At 42.2% G+C, this 18794-nt stretch overlaps 2 protein-coding genes across 2 annotated transcripts; both read right to left on the reverse strand.

Annotated features, from left to right (window-relative positions):
* Positions 1 to 323: 323 nt before the first annotated feature.
* LOC110521522 lies at positions 324 to 2936 on the reverse strand. Its single transcript, XM_021599122.2, has 3 exons — positions 1341 to 2936; positions 531 to 1157; positions 324 to 411 (listed from the first exon to the last, which is right to left on the reverse strand). The coding sequence occupies exons 1-3, from the start codon at positions 2542 to 2544 to the stop codon at positions 407 to 409; spliced, it is 1836 nt and encodes a 611-aa protein (XP_021454797.2). The 5' UTR covers positions 2545 to 2936; the 3' UTR covers positions 324 to 406.
* A 1225-nt stretch (positions 2937 to 4161) lies between these two features.
* Positions 4162 to 18506, reverse strand: LOC110521523 (tetratricopeptide repeat protein 39C). The gene is made up of 14 exons (XM_021599123.2): positions 17789 to 18506; positions 15536 to 15584; positions 14348 to 14476; positions 13749 to 13863; positions 13163 to 13523; positions 9982 to 10150; positions 9091 to 9184; positions 8869 to 8976; positions 8651 to 8760; positions 8410 to 8533; positions 8028 to 8125; positions 7788 to 7892; positions 7629 to 7667; positions 4162 to 7506 (listed from the first exon to the last, which is right to left on the reverse strand). Exons 1-14 carry the CDS (start codon positions 17929 to 17931, stop codon positions 7417 to 7419), a joined length of 1734 nt encoding a protein of 577 aa, XP_021454798.1. The 5' UTR covers positions 17932 to 18506; the 3' UTR covers positions 4162 to 7416.
* Positions 18507 to 18794: the final 288 nt, after the last annotated feature.

Here is an 18794-nt window from a genome sequence, read left to right on the forward strand (position 1 = left end):
GCTAGGCTTTCATTACCCTTGTTTATTAAATAAAATCCAAAGGGGTTGCCAAGGGAATCTTTTTCAGTTGGCTACAATAATTCTTAACATTGTAGCTTGGTAAAGGTAGTTTATATTTGATCTATTTTACCAGGAACATTGATGTTTATTTCAAAATGTTTCATCCATCCTCATGAAATTGCATTTAAATGAATAGGCCTACAGAAAATATATTTTAATTCTAGTTCTGGTGATTCAATTCTAGTTCTTCTCATTCTACTAGTTCAATGGGTGCAACTGTAGATCATGACATCACAACTCAGAATATTTCATAAGATAGCTATGTTTATTGCAGAATGTTGAAGGTGTTCAGTATGTTTTCAGGAACAAATTAAATAAGTTGTTCATTCCTGGCGATGTGCTGTCATTAACCTGGAATTTAGAGAAGAATGAGCAGAATAAACTAGAGATAAAATGAAAATCTGAACAAAATGTCACACTTAATCCAAGACACATTCTAACAAATGACAGAGAAATCAAATTTTATATACCAGAATAATTCTGCTCATTTGGATGTTCACCCATTGGCATATTACTGGGCTCTCTGCAGTGTTCTGTTGTCCCTTGCTGGTGGCCTGCATGGGCCCTCACATTGAAGGTGGATGACATTGCATTTACAGTTTCACTGTGGGGACAATACATGTGGACAGAATCATAGGCAAAACCCTGGGGCTGCATGGATGATGGAGTAGGGCAAAGATAAGAGGCAACACCGTGAGTTGGGCTGTTGATCAGTGCATAGTGTGGAAGGACCACATCAGGGGCAGCCTGGCAGCAGCGATGGTCTGAGGGTTTGATTGGCATGTAGGCACCACTCATGGGGCAGAGGGTTTGAAAGAAGTTGGCACCACACATACGTATGTGATGGGAGCTGAACCGGGTCCCAAAGTCCTGGTGCATTGGCAAGTTGGCCTGGTCAGGGAGGTAGCCTTGCTCTTGCCCACGGCCAATCACAGTCCTAGATCCTCCTGGGCAAGCCACAGCTGTTGGCATCCCGGCCATAAACTCAGCGCGTGCCAGGTGGCAAGGTCTCCAGCTGCTACCACATGCTTCAGGTCTAACATCCTGGCACTCTGGCATGGCCGCAGTAGGCGCTGTGTTACATGGCCTTTGTGAATCTACAGGGATGATAATAAGAGGAGATGTGTTAGGAGGGTTAATGACACACAATATTAATTTTAACTTAAAGAAAATAAATAACAACATGAAGTGATGAACTACAATTGATACATTACGGTCAGTATGATATAAAAAAAGAGCATTCTATATTATCCTTCACAGCTATCTGCTATTCAACTGACCTGCTTCTCTGGACCAGCTGTGAATGAACTGGGGTTGTTGTGGTTGAACATACATCTGTGTCACTCCCATAATGCTTTGGGAGACCAATGGAATCATATATGGTGTTCTTCTGCTCTCCTCATTCACATGAAATGCTAGTGCATTCTGACCAGTGCACTGATGCATGTGCACTGATGCCTGGGTGAGAGGCAATGAAGGGGGTCTTGTTTCCTCCTGGGCCAAAAATGGGGGATGAAGCAGAGTGGCTGTTGTTTCCTGTGGAGCTGGTACAGATGGGTTTGGTAAACTGGGTGGCACAATAGGAGGGTACATTGATCGGAGGGCCTCTATTTCCTCTGCCTTGGAGGTCTTTGTTTCCTCTGGTTGTGAGATGGCTGGGCACATCACACTGGGGACTGTAATGGCTTGTGGCTTTGAGATAGATGGTGGGCTAAGCAATGGGAGGTCTCCACTTTCTTGAGCAATGGAAATCGTCGGGAGCACCAAACAGAGTGTATTAGCCTCCTGTCCAGCTGAAATCGGAGGATACACTAAACTAGAAGCACTTATTTCTTCTGCTGCTGAAACACCTGGTGGCATGAAGGTGGGTGGGCCCATAACATTGAAGCCTGTCATCTCATCTGACACCTTGGGTAAAATACCAAAGTTCACCCCATTCATTTGATCCACTATCATTTCATTCATGTAGGGGTTGTAGGCATTTGCATCAGGTAATGCTGTATTTACGTCCATGTGCTTGTAGAAAGAGTTGTCTCCAGGTGAAAGTGGATTCCAACCAAGTTGGGTTAAGACAGGCTTATTTCCACCACCAAAAAGCGGAGGGTCCTCAGTCACCACTAAGGGCGTGACCAATTTGGTGGCTGGCTGATCTTTGACCATTTGTGATGGGGCTATAGGCGGGGTCAAACAGTGTGTGCAGTCAGACTGGGCGTTGCCCGGTGCACCAGTGGCAGCACCACCAGCTGCTGCTCGAGCATTCCTAATTTTCTTACTGACTGATGAGTCTCTCTGAAACACTATGGTCTCTGGGACATTGTCTGACTGCACCACAATCATGTACTCACAGGGCACAGAAGGTGTCCTGATCAGAACAGCATTGGATATGAGATCGATCTCACTCAGTGGGACCCTCTCGAAGAGAGCTGACTCGGTTCGCCGGGTCCGGTCTGAAGCAGCAGAGTTGATGTCACAGTCAGCCGTCATGCAGTCGGTGCTGGATTTCCTGCGGAAGACGACTACATCATCGGTCTGCTCTGCTGAGATGGGGTGAGGGGACACGTTAGAGACACCTGTCTGCAGAAGGCTCTGAAGGCCATTGTCATTGAGGTATTGGCTTGCTAGGGAAGTTACTTCTGAAGCTTCAATTGAGTCTGATAGAACAGGCAATGTTGAGACGGTGTACAGAATGTCCTGGCTGTGGATCCAGGGTTGCTCAGCACCCTGCTCCTCCACTCCTGGAATACTGGGAAGGGTTGGGAAAATCCAGACCGGAGGGTGAACTCCACATGGTTGGACATATGGACCAACAGAAGAGACTGCTGTGGCACTTTCATTCTGAACTGCCAGTGGAGCAATCACAGTTCCAATGCCATGACTTGGTAACTTAGGCACTATAAAATTAAAACAAATATGATTGACTTGTCAGGTGTTCAATTGTAATTTCTTAAAAAGCCTGATTTGTAACAGAAACATGAATTAATGTATTTATTACAGTACTCTTCAGGTAAATGTTTTGGTGCCTGGGCATGGCCTTATCATTATGAACTATTATCTAGTTAGGCCTACCTTTAGTTGTATTGAATTCTCTCACGAGGGCTTTGATAGCAAGAGTTGGATTTTCTGTACACAACATAGCAAGAAAATATGTTACTTCAGTTTTCGCAACAGATTTCATCCTATGTTGAAAAAAACGAATGCTATTCTCCACAAACATGTATACCTGTCCTGAAGCGCAAGAGCTCAGCAAAGTACAACTGAGCAAACTGTGAGATGTAATCTGGCCGCCTTTTCACTACCGCCCGACTGAGGCCTTCCAAAAGCGTCCTCAAACCCGGAGGCACGTTGACTTTAGCGGGATAGCTGTAGGACATCTCGGCTTCAATGGAGCATCACCTCATAGAGAGAATTCTCCTGATGGGAAATACTATATCAATTAAATCAATCAAATGCATCTGCCCATATTAACGTATATAAAGAACCCGTCAGCTTCAGATACTTTTTATGTAGGTTGACTGTTTCAACTTTTGTCTGAAAAGTTGAACTTACTCTGCGAAGAAACTGTCCTCTTTTCAATTCCCGTATTACAAACGCAAAACAATATGATGTCAAATGACTTTACCAATAGAGGTAACAATGAAATAAAACGGTAAAACGAATTTCGAAATAAGCAGTTCGTCATAATAACGGGCGTGGTCCACATTGGAAAGGCATTATTATGCGTCAGCTTTAGATCACAATGCATGGCATCTGAACTTGCCTCCCGCCTCCTCCATATGGTGGCCAACTAATCAAAGAAAGTATTTTTTTCTTCATATGGGCATAAATTAAACCACAAGACCGATGTTATCGGCATTACAATATACTGAACAAAAATATAAACGCAATATGCAACAATTTCAAACATTTTACTGAGTTACAGTTCATAATATAATACATTCATTAGGCCCTAATCTATGGATTCCACATGACTGGACAGGCAGGGGCGCAGCCATGGGTAGGTCTGGGAGGGCATAGGCCCACCCACTGGAGAGCCAGGCCCAGCCAATCAGAACTGTTTTTTACCCACAAAAAGGCTTTATTACAGACAGAAATACTCCTCCGAAAATATCAGGGATTTTTTATTTCAGCTCATGAAACCTGGGATCAACACTTTACATGTGGCGTTCATATTGTTGTTCAGTGTAGAAACAGCTCATTTGAAATGCTGGATTAATTGACAGTCCTTTATTGAACAGTTTGTAGATCTCTTTAGACACCACACAGGACCACCCTGTTACAATTGAACTATCTCCACATCATCCTCTACAACCCCACAACAAAGTGGATAGAGCACATTTCTAAGACAGAAATGTCCCATTTTTTTTGTTGGTATACATATAATGACATTAACTCATATCATTACATGTCATTCATTATAAGATACTTTGCTCTTACAGCTGTGGACTTACTTTATACCAGCACTTTATGGCCACACTCAGTAGTCAACACTTTTACATGACACCAAATCTTACATCCCTTTACACAATCACAGGAGAAGATGGGAGGTCACTGACGGACTTCAGTGTAGATGTAAAAAAAAAAAAGTGTTCATACCCATCCTTGAACATGAAAAAAAGAGTCCCACTTTAAATGAAACACAGCATATTGAAGCTTTCACAAGCCATTTACCCTAAGGACTATCTATGTAGATTATTCAGAACTCTTTCATAAGAATATGCCATTTTATATGAAGGGTGGAAAAGAGTTATTCTTAATTTAGCACGCACAAGATGTAAAGACTGTTTATATCACCCTTCATGTAGTATGAATTAAATACAGTTTAAATCACCCTTCACATGAAGGGAGTCCCATTGGGGAGTCCCATTGGGGAGTCCCATTGGGCGGCGCACAATTGGCCCAGCATCGTCCGGGATTGGCCGTCATTGTAAACAAGAATTTGTTATTAACTTACTTGCCTAGTTAAATAAAGGTAAAATAACAAAATGAATGTAATGTGAATTAAATACCGTTTAAATCACACTTCATGTAGTATGAATTAAAGACCGTTGATATCACCCTTCATGTAGTATGAATTAAAGACCGTTGATATCACACTTCATGTAGTATGAATTAAAGACCGTTGATATCACCCTTCATGTAGTATGAATTAAAGACCGTTGATATCACACTTCATGTAGTATGAATTAAAGACCGTTGATATCACATTTCATGTAGTATGAATTAAAGACCGTTGATATCACCCTTCATGTAGTATGAATTAAAGACCGTTGATATCACACTTCATGTAGTATGAATTAAAGACCGTTGATATCACACTTCATGTAGTATGAATTAAAGACCGTTGATATCACATTTCATGTAGTATGAATTAAAGACCGTTGATATCACCCTTCATGTAGTATGAATTAAAGACCGTTGATATCACACTTCATGTAGTATGAATTAAAGACCGTTGATATCACACTTCATGTAGTATGAATTAAAGACCGTTGATATCACATTTCATGTAGTATGAATTAAAGACCGTTGATATCACCCTTCATGTAGTATGAATTAAAGACCGTTGATATCACACTTCATGTAGTATGAATTAAAGACCGTTGATATCACCCTTCATGTAGTATGAATTAAAGACCGTTGATATCACACTTCATGTAGTATGAATTAAAGACCGTTGATATCACACTTCATGTAGTATGAATTAAAGACTGTTGATATCACCCTTCATGTAGTATGAATTAAAGACCGTTGATATCACCCTTCATGTAGTATGAATTAAAGACCGTTGATATCACACTTCATGTAGTATGAATTAAAGACCGTTGATATCACCCTTCATGTAGTATGAATTTGCTAATGAAAGATTTGTGCTATGTAGTGCTTGTACAAGTAGTTAAGCATTTGTTATTCATTTGAAGTGGGACCAAAAAAAATGTAAACGAAGTTTGTGACAGCTAATCAAACTTCCATTGTAAAATGAGCACTCTTCTTGCTTGCTTTTTATTGCTTAGAGACCATACCTCAGAGTGGTTATAAAAACAGTGATACAATACCCTGCACTTTCAATTTAGTTTGTGACTGTCTTGAATGTTTCACTCATCATCAGTGTGGCCTGATAGAAAAGCCCGATCAAACTAAAATGACAGAATATTAAGCTTTAATGTCCAGTTTGTACAGTAACCTAAAACCTACCATGATTATTACAATGCCTGTAGTTAATAAGGACCTTGTTGGATTTTGTTAAAAACCAGAGTAAATATTAATATAAATGTGTTCTGTTGTCACCAAAGTATCTCAGGAAAAAAATGTTCCGATTCATAGTACACAGCTGTAGAAAAGGATCTTTCAGGTCCTTGGGTCACTAATAATACCCCTGCCATTGCATGCATAGTGTGCAGATCGATGCCCACTGCCTGTAAACTAAAATAAATAATCTATAACATTGTTTGGATATTGCATTGTGCAAAAATGTTACAAAACATTTTAGAAGTGCATGTTATTTGTAAGCTAATATGTGAATGTCAGAATGTAAAAGCAATTTTATAATATTCAGAATTCAAGGTACCTGACACTAATATTACAAGGTTTCACTGCATGGCATAGTACACTCTGTATGGCACGCTGCGTAATACAATACTACAAGGTAGCAGGCCACTAAGTACTTGTCCCATCATTTAGGGGGTTGTTGTCACCATAAAACTTCACTAATACTTTCTCATTGCAGAAAAAATGATCTATGTTTGTTGGCATCATGACAAGCAAAGTAGGGCCATTTAATCTAGGACACATTTCTGAAAAACCAGAGGCGATAATTGTATGGATATTGGTCAAAAAGAGGGTACTACAACAGCGACAACTAATACAATCAAGAACCTTTGTCTTGCCTTGTCACATGAGGCAAACACAAACAATTGGCAAATAACCATTTGATCACGATTATGGGTTGTAATCAAACATCTCTCGTACATGTCTTCCCAAGAACATGACAAGAACACAAAAGACAAGTTTACTTACTGTTTAACTGTACTGTTACTACCTGTAGTCAAGAAAACCTGACAATGAGAATAAGGTGTGCCTCTTCAAGAAGTATCCTATGTACCATTATGTATGGTCCAAAGAATGGAAGGAAGGTTTGCAGGGCTAAAACCCTCCACTAGATTAAGAAGAAAATGGTATTGACTATGAAATTGTATTTGGATGTGTAAAACATCTATCAGAAAACGGGGGGGAAACTATTTTGTCTGATGAGTCATACTGTGGTTTTGATTAGAAAATAGCCATGCTTCCTATATCATCAAGTGCACAGCTGGAGACGGAGTCGTTGCCTCATCATTATTCGTCCAGTGGTGGGCGGGGTCATTGGGGTACCACTTCCTTCAGCGTGGCCATGGCTGAGTGGATGCGCACGTGAAGTCTGTTCTCAAAGTCATAGCCTGCATAATCCTCCTGAGAGGCAGAGCACAGAACAAATGATGACTTCACAATCAGAATGGACTGTGTTACGTAGTCATTTCAAACCCAATTGGAAAACCCTAACCATTCATATACACGTCATCTGATAACTGTACCTTTGCCTGAAGCAGAAATGCTCTCCCTTTTCCCACCGTCTGGATAGAAACACAATGCAAAAAAAATCTCATTAGTCCATCGAGATAAATCCTTTAATACAATTTTGGACACAGACACCCACATACACACACAGATTGTCTGAGTTGGGATATTCTCACCTCTGGCTGGGCAAGCAGGACACATCCAAGCTCATAGCAGGAGTATGGCTGCACATAAGAGTTGGTTTGTCGACCAAACTCATCTCTGGCAGCCAGCTGGAACGACTAGATGGGAGGAGAAAGACCAAAGGAAAATCTAATTATATAATTGACCACAAATACATAGTGAGTTACATAATTAATTGTACCTGCATAAGATAATGTAATCACAGTACAATAATGTGCTCGGGAACAAATGACCTGGATGGCATCTTTATTATTTCCATGACATTTGTGGATGGAACCGAGAAGGAGGTTTTTCAGACCTCTGCACGATGCGTCATCCACACTCTGTAACACTGAAAAAAGAGGAGACAACGGACTCTATTTGACCTGTATTGTGGAAGTTCAGCGCAATCGGAAATCCCCTTTACATTTCTATCGCTCAATCTGAAAGCGATATTCAGCGATACAGACTGAACAAAGCCCAATGTCTCAAAGACAGAAATGGTCAAATACTTCACAACATTGGTCAGAAATGTTCAAATACCTCACAACATTTAGTACAGTGGTTTGCACCCCATTGTGTCAAAGGAAACTCCTTGACTTGGAGATCCCCCTCTGATAAAGATCCAGCCCTTACACTGATTCATGAGCTGCAGTTTGGAGGAGGAGCAGTTGGGCAGAGCCTTCCACAGGTACAGCACCTCTATGACCCCCAGAATGCACAGCTCTCTGGTGGGAGACATCTTCCTCAGTCTCTCTGCCTGCAGTAGGATGGGGGCAGAGAGGCCATGGTAGAGAAAGGGGGAGGGTTCATGGTTATTAGTTTCACAAAGAGTGGATAAAGATATGGTAAACACATCTGGTTGAAAATGACCCACCCGCTTGAGGGCAAACTGCTCAATCTGGTTGTTCTTCCTCTTGAACAGTTTCTGGACATCTTTGAAGACATCCTTGGCACCATCTAAGTCCCCTGCAGCTCCCTGACATACTTTACAGGGAGTGGGGGGGGGGGTTAGAGTGTGAGATAATTTTGAGAAGATGATGAAGACGATGAGAATCAATGGTCCACACGTTCCTGGGGCAGTGGCTCTCTCACCTCCAGTCAGGTAGGCATAGTAACACTGTGACCATCGGGACTCATTCTTCAGCCTCTCAAATGACCTAAACGCATCCTCAAAGTTCATCTCGATCATACTGCACCAGCCTGAAGTCAAGACAAGACAAATGGATACATTCTGAATGAACTGAATGTACATGATGAGTGTCTGCATGTGTGGGTGCTCATTTGAAAGTAAGCATGAATGTCAGGGAAACATACCAATTTCATAGAGACACACGTGCTGGATCTCTCTTTGGTCTGATGCCAGCTCTAGTGCATCATGGAAGGACACCAGAGCACTGTTAATTTGGCACTGGAGATAGATGGGATAGAGATAGCATCACTTTACACAATTACGAGCTACTAGGGTCCTATAAAATCTGCATCGAGGAGAATGCGGATGGAATCACGGAATCCAGACAATCCAGACATGCATTGAACTTAGTAGGGAATCAACTAAATGTATTGAACATTTATTAATTTGCCCAGGTTTATCATAACACAAAGAGAATGCAACTTTCTAAATAGGCAAAGAGAATTCCCCGTCTGGGTATGTGCGGTGCGCGCCACTTTGTGCAGCCATTAGCGATGATGCTAATGAAAAGTATTTTGGTAGATGGAAAGGCTTTCCTGAAATGTACAAAGTACCTGTCAGAATTACCTGTCAGAATTATATCATGATTATCTGTATAAATCCAGTGGGTACTTGTTTTGAAAACTCTACCAAACAACATTCTCTTGCAAGGTGAGTGCTGGAATTAAAGGGGCAACTATCTACATATCTAAAAAAATATATATAAAAAAAATTCAAGACCTCAAAAGTAGTCTCCTGATGTGGTTTAAGCATTGTTGTGGACTTAGAATATCAAATGTAGCTGTTTTTCTGTTTAAAAAAAGTGTGATTTTGAGAGTGAAAACCAGGGGAAAATGGAGAGAGAAAGAGAACCAGAGAAAATTAAATTTGGGAAAAAGCTAAATGTAATTAGGCAAATAATCTAATGGATTTTATAGAGCCCTAATCTACTAAGACCTACAACAACTTACTGTATTGTACAACGCTAAGCGGCAACAGACTGTTATTTCACAGTCAGATGACCCCATCATGCTCACCTCTAATCTCTGAACCCGTCCTTTAAAGAACATGAAGAGGGAGGAATTGGGGTAGACCACAGCCTTCCTCTGGAGAATGGCCTTGGCCTCCTCCAGGCCTGCCTGAGTGTCAGAACCATCCAGAGCAAAGAAAGGCAGCACTACTGTGTGGTACCACAGGAGGGCCAATCTGGGCAGAGGAGAGAGGAAGCAATCAGGTTTATTTGTGAGACAATACTAGATGTTTTTATTAAAATATTGATTACTGTACATTCAAGTTTGCTAGATAGTTAATATGAAACATTGACTTTCTTGACAAAGAAAAGCGTTGTAAAGATGGCATATAGAACAAAATTGCACCCCACTCCAGTAATTTGGTAAAACACCATCTCAATTTCATAAATAGCAAATGGTAGTTTCTGTCTCAGTTTCTGTTATGTATTTTGTCTAATGCAGCTGTTTTACTGGGATCATTTATTTAAAGTCCACAGGGCCTTTTTTCACCACTAGCCATTCTAATAAGCACGTGATTACCGCTATTCTCAGGTCTACCTACTTCTTACGTCACGAGTATTCACCATTCAACTGCCACTGACAGCATGTAATTGTACTTAATGTTTCCTCAATTCTCTATGACATCAAATATTCCCATTTGACATATTTGACTAACTAACACCTGTCCCTGGTTGCATGTATTATACAATGAATAAATACCCTATGATTATAATATGCCATTATGATACTACAGATATTACAGAACAGATGGCCATGTATGAGACAACAGGAACAAGCACTGTGCCAAGAGCAGAATAAGCAGAATAACACAACACGTCACCCCCAATCAAATCAACATCAAGACCTGTGCTCTGCTTTTCTATCAAACGATGACATCATATCTACGTATAGCAGCTCACTCAAGCAGTAAAAAGAACTGACAGTGACCTGAACATTATGAACTGTTGGGAACTGACTTTTAAACTTGAAAATATGAAATATCCTTATGCATGGCACAGATGCAGAGAGGGGAACTCTCTCTGAGGAGACTCAGTATAGGAGAAAGAGTTAAGTATCAGTGCTTGTGTGAATTTCTTTTGTCTTATACAGTTGGGTGGGTTTAAACTTTACTAATCGTCTGTGAGTTTTACTAGGTTCATCTAGAACCTAGCAGAACATAATCTCTTTCCTTCTCTCATTACTTGAAGGTCATTCCCTTCAGTTATGAGTAAGGCCTCGATTCAATCCGTAAGCACTTCAGTTCAGCGTTATAACGTGATTGAAATGTAAAGAGTATATATGAGAGTACCAGCTGTTCTGGATGACTGTGTGATAACGCTTTCGATAGCCGATGTGAGTAAGACCTTACAACAGGTCAACATTCACAAATCAGCAGGGCCAGACAGATTACCAGGATGTGTACTCAAAGCATGGGCGGACCAACTGGCGAGTGTCTTCATTGACATTTTCAACCTCTTTCTGATGAGTCTGTAATACCTACATGTTTCAAGCAAACCACCATAGTCCCTTTGCCCAAGGAACCAAAGGTAACCTGCATAAATGATTACCGCCCCATAGCAGTCACGTCGGTAGCCATGAAGTGCTTTGAAAGGCTGGTCATGACTCACATCAACAGTATCATCCTGGATACCCTAGACCCACTCCAATTAGTTTACCACCCCAACAGATCCACAGATGACACAATCTCAAATCGCACTCCACACTTCCCTTTCCCACCTGGACAAAAGGCATACCTATGTGAGAATGCTGTTCATTGACTACAGCTCAGCGTTCAACACCATAGTACCCACAAAGCTCATCACTAAGCTAAGGACCCTGGGACTAAAAACCTCACTCTGCAACTGGATCCTGGACTTCCTGACTGGCCATCCCCAGGTGGTAAGGGTAGGCAACAACACGTCTGCCACGCTGGTACTCAACAAGGGGGCCCCTCAGGGGTGCGTGCTCAGTCCCCTCCTGTACTCCCTGTTCACCCATGACTGTGTGGCCAAATAGGACTCCAACACCATCATTAAGTTTGTTGATGACACAACAATGGTAGGCCTGATTACCGACAACAATGAGACAGCCTATAGGGAGGAGGTCAAAAACCTGGCTGTGTGTTGCCAGAACAACAACCTCTCCTTCAATGTGAGCAAGACAAAGGAGCTGATCGTGGACTACAGGAAAAGGTGGGCCGAACAGGCCCCCATCAACATCAACAGGGCTGTAATGGAGCAGTTTGAGAGTTTCAAGTTCCTTGGTGTCCACATCACCAACGAACTATCATGGTCCAAACACACCAAGACAGTCGTGAAGAGGGCACGACAAAACTTTTCCCCCTCAGGAGACTGAAAAGATTTGGCACGTGCCCCCAGATCCTCAAATAGTTCTACAGCTGCACCACCGAGAGCATCCTGACCGGTTGCATCACTGCCCGGTATGGCAACTGCTCGGTATCTGACCATAATGCGCTACAGAAGGTAGTGCGTACGGCCCAGTACATCACTGGGGCCAAACTTCCTGCCATCCAGGACCTATATAATAGTAGGTGTCAGAGGAAAGCCCAAAAATTGTCAGAGACTCCAGTCACCCAGGTCATAGACGCACGGCAAGCGGTACCGGAGTGCCAAGTCTAATACCAAAAGGCTCCTTAACAGCTTCTACCCCCAATCCATAAGACTGCTGAACAATGAATCAAATGGCCAGCGGACTATTTACATTGACACTCCCCCTCCATTTGTTTTGTACATTGCTGCTACTCGCTGTTTATTATCTATGCATAGTCACTTCACCCCTACCTACCCCCACCCCTATGTGCAAATTACCTCAACTAACCTGTAGCCCTGCACACTGACTCGGTACCGGTACCCCCTGTATATAGACTCATTATTGTTATGTTATTCTGTTACTTTTTATTATTTCTTACTTTGATTTATTTGGTAAATATTTTCTTCACTATTCTTGAACTGCACTGTTGGTTAAGGGCTTGTAAGTATGCATTTCACGGTAAGGTCTACACTCGTTGTATTCGGCACAAGTGACAAATAAAGTTTGATTTGGGAATATTGCCTTTAAATGTCAATCGCACTACAAAGCAGATCTTCAGCGCTACGGATTGAATCAAATCCTAAGTCTATCTCTAGCGCTCCCTCTGTCTTTCCTTGTACTTCAGCCCTCTAAGAAGTGATTTAATACTCATACTCACGTAGCTAGCGGGGCCTTCATGTCCTTACTCTCACTGGCATACATGAGGGAGGACAGACCCTGGAGACGGTCGCCAGGGAAACCCAGCAGGTTGATGATCTTGAGCAGGTGTGGTGGTACCATGGAGATGCAGAGATGGAAGAGGCCGTAGCCGAAGCTGACGGAGCCCTTGAGTCGGTCCAGGGCCTCTGCAGTCACAGCACCCTCCACTGGGGTGTTGTGGTTGGCCTGGTCTGAGGATAGATCCTCCTCATGGGAGGAACAGCGCCTCACGCAGGTCTCCTGCAGCTGACTGATGTCACTGTGGCACTTATTGTACATCTTCCAGGCCTTACGGAGGATCCAGCCTCCTTTGATGTACGCTGTTGAGGAGAAGATACTGTACGAGTCAATCCAGTCAAATCCAGTTAACTCTCATGATTCCTATTTTACTTGCAGATGTTTCCCAAAATTAGTAGACTGGAAATAATCATATTACATATAATTAAATAGAAAATGTATGAAAACAATACATACTGCATTGCCATCAAGCAAGCTACAGTACATCAGTAACTGAATGATTGTGGATTCAACAAATGATACATTACATGCGAGCTCCTGCTTGATGAAGGAGAGCACAGCGAGGTAGACCTGGCAGTCGGCCACAATGATCTGTCGCTGCAGGCGGTCCACAACCACGACCCCTGACCTCTGGGACTCCAACTGACAGAAAAAAAACACACAGTAGTCTGGTAATTCTCTGATCAACACTCAGCTAAACCATCAGCCATTCCAGCTACGTAATGAAGAAGCCCCCTGTGTTGATCATAAACAGGTCTCCATTCTATTGCTTCGTTACTAATTACATTGAGTGTGGGATTGGCGTGATCTCATAGTTGCCAATATCATTAAGCTCAATATAGAAGATCTTGACTTTGATTATTGATACTGATACAGCTGGAAACAATGTGATGGTGTATAACCAGCAGAAATCAAGACAGAAGTATGCATGTTACATGACCAATCCCACTGGGCACGTCCCAATGTCTATTTCACATTGGTTCAATGTATTTTCCTTGAAATAACGTGGAAACAGCGTTGATTCAACCAGTGTGTGCCGAGTGGAATGTTGGGATATCCTAAACATAAATGCTCCATGTAAACAAAACCTCTCTGCCTGTCTGTCTGTAATCAGTCACCCACTCACACTCTTCTTGATCTTGTTCCTGATTGTCTCTATGACGCCAACGTTGTCACTCTCACACAGCTTCTCTGTGGTCCTCAGGTCGTCACACGCCGTCTGCATCTTCTCCTCCTCAAAGGTCATCATGGCATTCTGCAACATCACACACACAACAACAACAAACCCATTGGAGCTTTTCAGCTAACGCTGGCACAGAGAAAACACTCATGCAAGTAATTAAAGAAATAAGTACCTGATTTTCATTTTGATTTCATTGGGGTGTATTGTGAACAAATGTGCGGTAATCGGATTGAAGGAGGGTTATAACACAGGGGTTACGCAATGGTATCACAAAGCAGGCTCAGGACAAAGAGCTCTTTCTAGGCCATAGCACACGTTGAAACACTGACAACCAGAATCTATTGTGTGTATCTGTGTGATACGTTTGAGACCCACACTCTGGCTTGGTCAAGAATCTCTTTGTTCAGTTGCCTTTTATCAAACTGTCAGTCAAAGACATGCAATGTATGCCCTCATCCTTATATAAATATGTAGTTTTAATTTCAGATGAATTGAATGCTTTTTCAGTGTGAGGCCCTCTATGCATCAGTGGCCTGTTTGTGTTGTCATTGACCCATCCCCACACACTATCCTTCCAAGCGTTTTTTATTGCATGGGAGAGCAGAGGAGGATGACATTATCTCTCGCTTCATGGTTCTCCAACTCTGACATGAGGGGCAGTGACGGGGTCTGTTTCGTGACCATGCTGCAGAAAATCCCCCCCCCCCCCCCCCCAGGGAGACAAACACATCACTGCAGCAGAGAGATAGCGAAAATGCAAAATGCGTTTGATAAGCTGAAGATGCATCCATTATGGTAATGTATAAATGAGGGGAAATGGACAATAGTGGTCACGACGATGTAATCCATTACACAAATTGGGTCACGTCAAGTCCTGACACCTCATCAAACTTACGCAGTGCATTGTATGGTTTATGATGGTGTAACGTTGCACACTAATATTGTTAGGATGAGTAATTACATTTGCCCCGTCTCTTGTAGCTTGCATGCTTGTAGTGATGTCATGAGAGAGAATGTCAGTAGAGGTAGGATGTGAACCACCACCAGGGAAGTAAGCTAGAGGTTATTGCAACCAAGGGGTCATGACAAAACACCTGTCCTGCAGTCAAGACGCAGTCTGAGGAAACTCACCAGGAAGCTGACAAAACTGGCCCCAAAGCTCATCAGTGGACTGTGAGTCCTGAAGAGAAAGGACAACATAGAGTTATTTTATTTCACCTTTATTTAACCAGGTAGGCTAGTTGAGAACAAGTTCTAATTTACAACTGCGACCTGGCCAAGATAAACCAAAGCAGTGCAACACAAACAACAACACATAGTTACACATGGAATAAACAAACATACAGTTAATAATACAATAGAAAAAGTCTATATACAGTGTGTGCAAATGAGGTAGGATAACAGAGGTAAGGCAATAAATAGGCCATAGTGGCGAAATAATTACAATATAACAATTAAACACTGGAGTGATAGATGTGAAGAAGATGAGTGTACAAGTAGAGATACTTGGGTGCAAAGGAGCAAAATAAATAAAATAGATAACAGTATGGGGATGAGGTAGTTGGATGGGCTAATTACAGATGGGCTATGTACAGGTGCAGTGATCTGTGAGCTGCTCTGACAGCTGGTGCTTAAAGCTAGTGAGGGGGATATGAGTCTCAAGCTTCAATGATTTTTACAGTACGTTCCAGTCATTGGCAGCAGAGAACTGGAAAGCGGTCGAAGGAGGAATTGGCTTTGGGGGTGACCAGTGAAATATACCTGCTGGAGTGCGTGCTATGGGTGGGTACTGCTATGGAAGGGAGCGATAGACACAGAAGCTGCAGTTAGACAGGCAGCCCAATTCTGAAAATTATTTGATGTGAAAAGATCTGTTGACCAATTAGTGGGGGGAAAAAAAATCTGAATTTGGCTGCCTGTGTAAACGCAGCCAGAGAGACACTTACTTCTGCCTCATACCGAACATAATTCAAGAAAGCAGAGAAAAGATAACCAGTGCACTTGAGTATCGACTAGGTAAAGGTTATGTTACTAATGATAACTAACTAAAGGTAACAATATCATAACTGATTATCAATAATCATTACTGAAATTGTTATAACAATAACCATGCACATCTTCCCCACTACTAAGAACCAGATCTGTTTCACACAGTGCTATACTGAGGGACATTCAGTCCGTTCCTCTGTCTCAGCATCATCAGCGACTCATGGAGGGAGAAAGGCTTGATTAACCAGAAAGCTAAAATTAGCACAGTAAGTGGCAGTTTCTCCCGTTGGCACAAACAGAGCTGGATTGCAGTGAGTGCAGTGTACTACCCTTCCATTTCTCAGTCACCATTACCCATTCAACTGTTGTTTGGAATGTCAGGGCCAGGCTGGAGTGCAGAGACTACTATTTAATTTCCTGTTTTGGGGTTAGGCTATGAATGGGGATAGTTTCAAGAGACAAGGATAGATTTACATTTAGACACAAATGTAGACTTTCATTATGTTAAACCAAGTCAGTAGCATTCATCTGCAGATTTAAGATGAAATAAAGCAAATCATACATAATCACAGCCACAGGTGCAAACACAATTTAAAGGACAATTATGCCTAACCATGGTCATACCCTGTTTGGTACCAGTGAGTTCTGCCAAAGAGAACAATAATGGCCTTTGTGTTGGACTTGGACAGTGTGTTTGGGGAATTACTGATGGCCACTGAGACTATAATGCTGTAATGGTACCAAAGCCTTGTATAGGCCTAGAATATAAAATTGCCTGTAAGGCTCTGATGGATACCGTCTCTAAGCAAATATGCTGAGCTCTGATGTTTTATCAATATTTCTGTCCAACCTTCAATTTGCCAGGGGTTAAATTTGTAGAAACTACCATGCAAATCCATAATAATGCCTCAAGGTGATCATGCATCTGTCATGATTGCATAGGTAAAGAAATGTGATGCACCTATACCTACATACTGTAGGATCAGTGATCACCTCAAGTTGGGAGGGTTAATACAAGTATTTGAACAGGGCCTTGAAAACAGGTTGGTACAGTTAGTCTGATGTTTGAGCACACAAAGGCACACCCTTTAAATGAATCACCTGTGCAATTCAAATAATTATGTAGCCTAATACAGGGTTTCCCAAACTCGGTCCTGGGTGCAAGTTTTGTTTTTTTCCCTAGGACTACTCAGCTGATTCAAATAACCAAAGCTTGATGGTGAGTTGGTTATTTGAATGAGCGTTGTAGCTAGCGCTAGAGCAAAAACCAAAACGGGGGGGCGAGTTTGGGAAAGTCTGGCCTAATAGGCCTGCTGTGGGCAATGAGATCTGATGACCAAATATTACTATAGGCTACATTTTATGAAATTATGAAAAGCAGGAAAAGTATCTCACCTGTATTTTCTGAAAAGCTCGTCGCTCTCCTTGAATCCGTTGTTGAGAAGCATGTTGATACCTTGAAGAGCGAGCTCAGCGTCGTCTATGTGCTCAGCTTTCTCCTCTACCTGCTGCTGCTTGGACTGCTCTGGGCCCGCCATTGTTTATGCCTATCGTCTGCTGAATATAATGAATCAATTCAACACAGGCCAAAATGTGGTGTCAAAATTATTATTCCCCGTAGACTATCCCACATTGGTTATTGATGATGGGACTGCGCCGACATATCCTTGCCAATGAGGTAAGAGACGCGTCTTTTCGGGCAAAATTCTGAAGCTGTAACACCGGTAAATTACTAATCGGCGCGCATCCAAGGTTCGTCCAAATGCACCAAAGGCACTATTTACATGCCATTTCTGTGATTAAAATAGGTGTACATTCATCCAGACGTTTTGCTGTCTTGTCTGCCGCACGCGAAGGTCGTCGTCAGTCGAAAAAATGGTTGTCGTCATAACGTAGGCTATAGCTTTGGGCTAGGTATGTATAGGCTCTGGGAGGTTCCAAAGATGAAACCTGCTGTGGCAAATCAGCATCCTGCCATTGCACCGTCTGCTAGCCCTGCCTGCGACTGCTTCCCATTTCCTCTCATCAGTACCTTTTCCAAATATGTCCTGCTCTGCCTCCAGAGTCCAATCCTCAGAGCAGATTTTACGACAGCAACAACCTTTCACCTCACAGCCAGCCAATAAGCGGGCACTTGACTGCGAGCTTCAGAACAACAGCAGTGCACTGTCACATTAGAGCAGACGCCTACAAACCTCATCGTTGAAAGGAAAAAAATAATATTTAGCAAGAAGACATGCAGCTTGCAAAAACTAGGAAAGATATCCTCAGCATAATGTGCAAACGTGCATAACTTCAGTTTATTTCAACTCCCAGATTTGAGTTTAGAATAAAACAATATATATATATATATATATGGGAAAGGTGGGAAAGGTGTGGGAAAGGTGGATACATAATATAT

Source organism: Oncorhynchus mykiss, chromosome 30 (genome assembly GCF_013265735.2).
Source record: "Oncorhynchus mykiss isolate Arlee chromosome 30, USDA_OmykA_1.1, whole genome shotgun sequence".
Taxonomy (NCBI): domain Eukaryota; kingdom Metazoa; phylum Chordata; class Actinopteri; order Salmoniformes; family Salmonidae; genus Oncorhynchus; species Oncorhynchus mykiss.

Coding starts and splice junctions, on each gene's coding strand:
- LOC110521522 (XM_021599122.2), bottom strand. CDS start 2,544: ATGACGGCTGACTGTGACATCAACTCTGCTGCTTCAGACCGGACCCGG. Junction 1,158..1,340: donor CAGCTGGTCCAGAGAAGCAG/GTCAGTTGAATA, acceptor TCATCCCTGTAG/ATTCACAAAGGCCATGTAAC.
- LOC110521523 (XM_021599123.2), bottom strand. CDS start 17,931: ATGGCGGGCCCAGAGCAGTCCAAGCAGCAGCAGGTAGAGGAGAAAGCT. Junction 15,585..17,788: donor GAGCTTTTCAGAAAATACAG/GTGAGATACTTT, acceptor CTTTCTCTTCAG/GACTCACAGTCCACTGATGA. Junction 8,534..8,650: donor AGCAGTTTGCCCTCAAGCGG/GTGGGTCATTTT, acceptor ATCCTACTGCAG/GCAGAGAGACTGAGGAAGAT.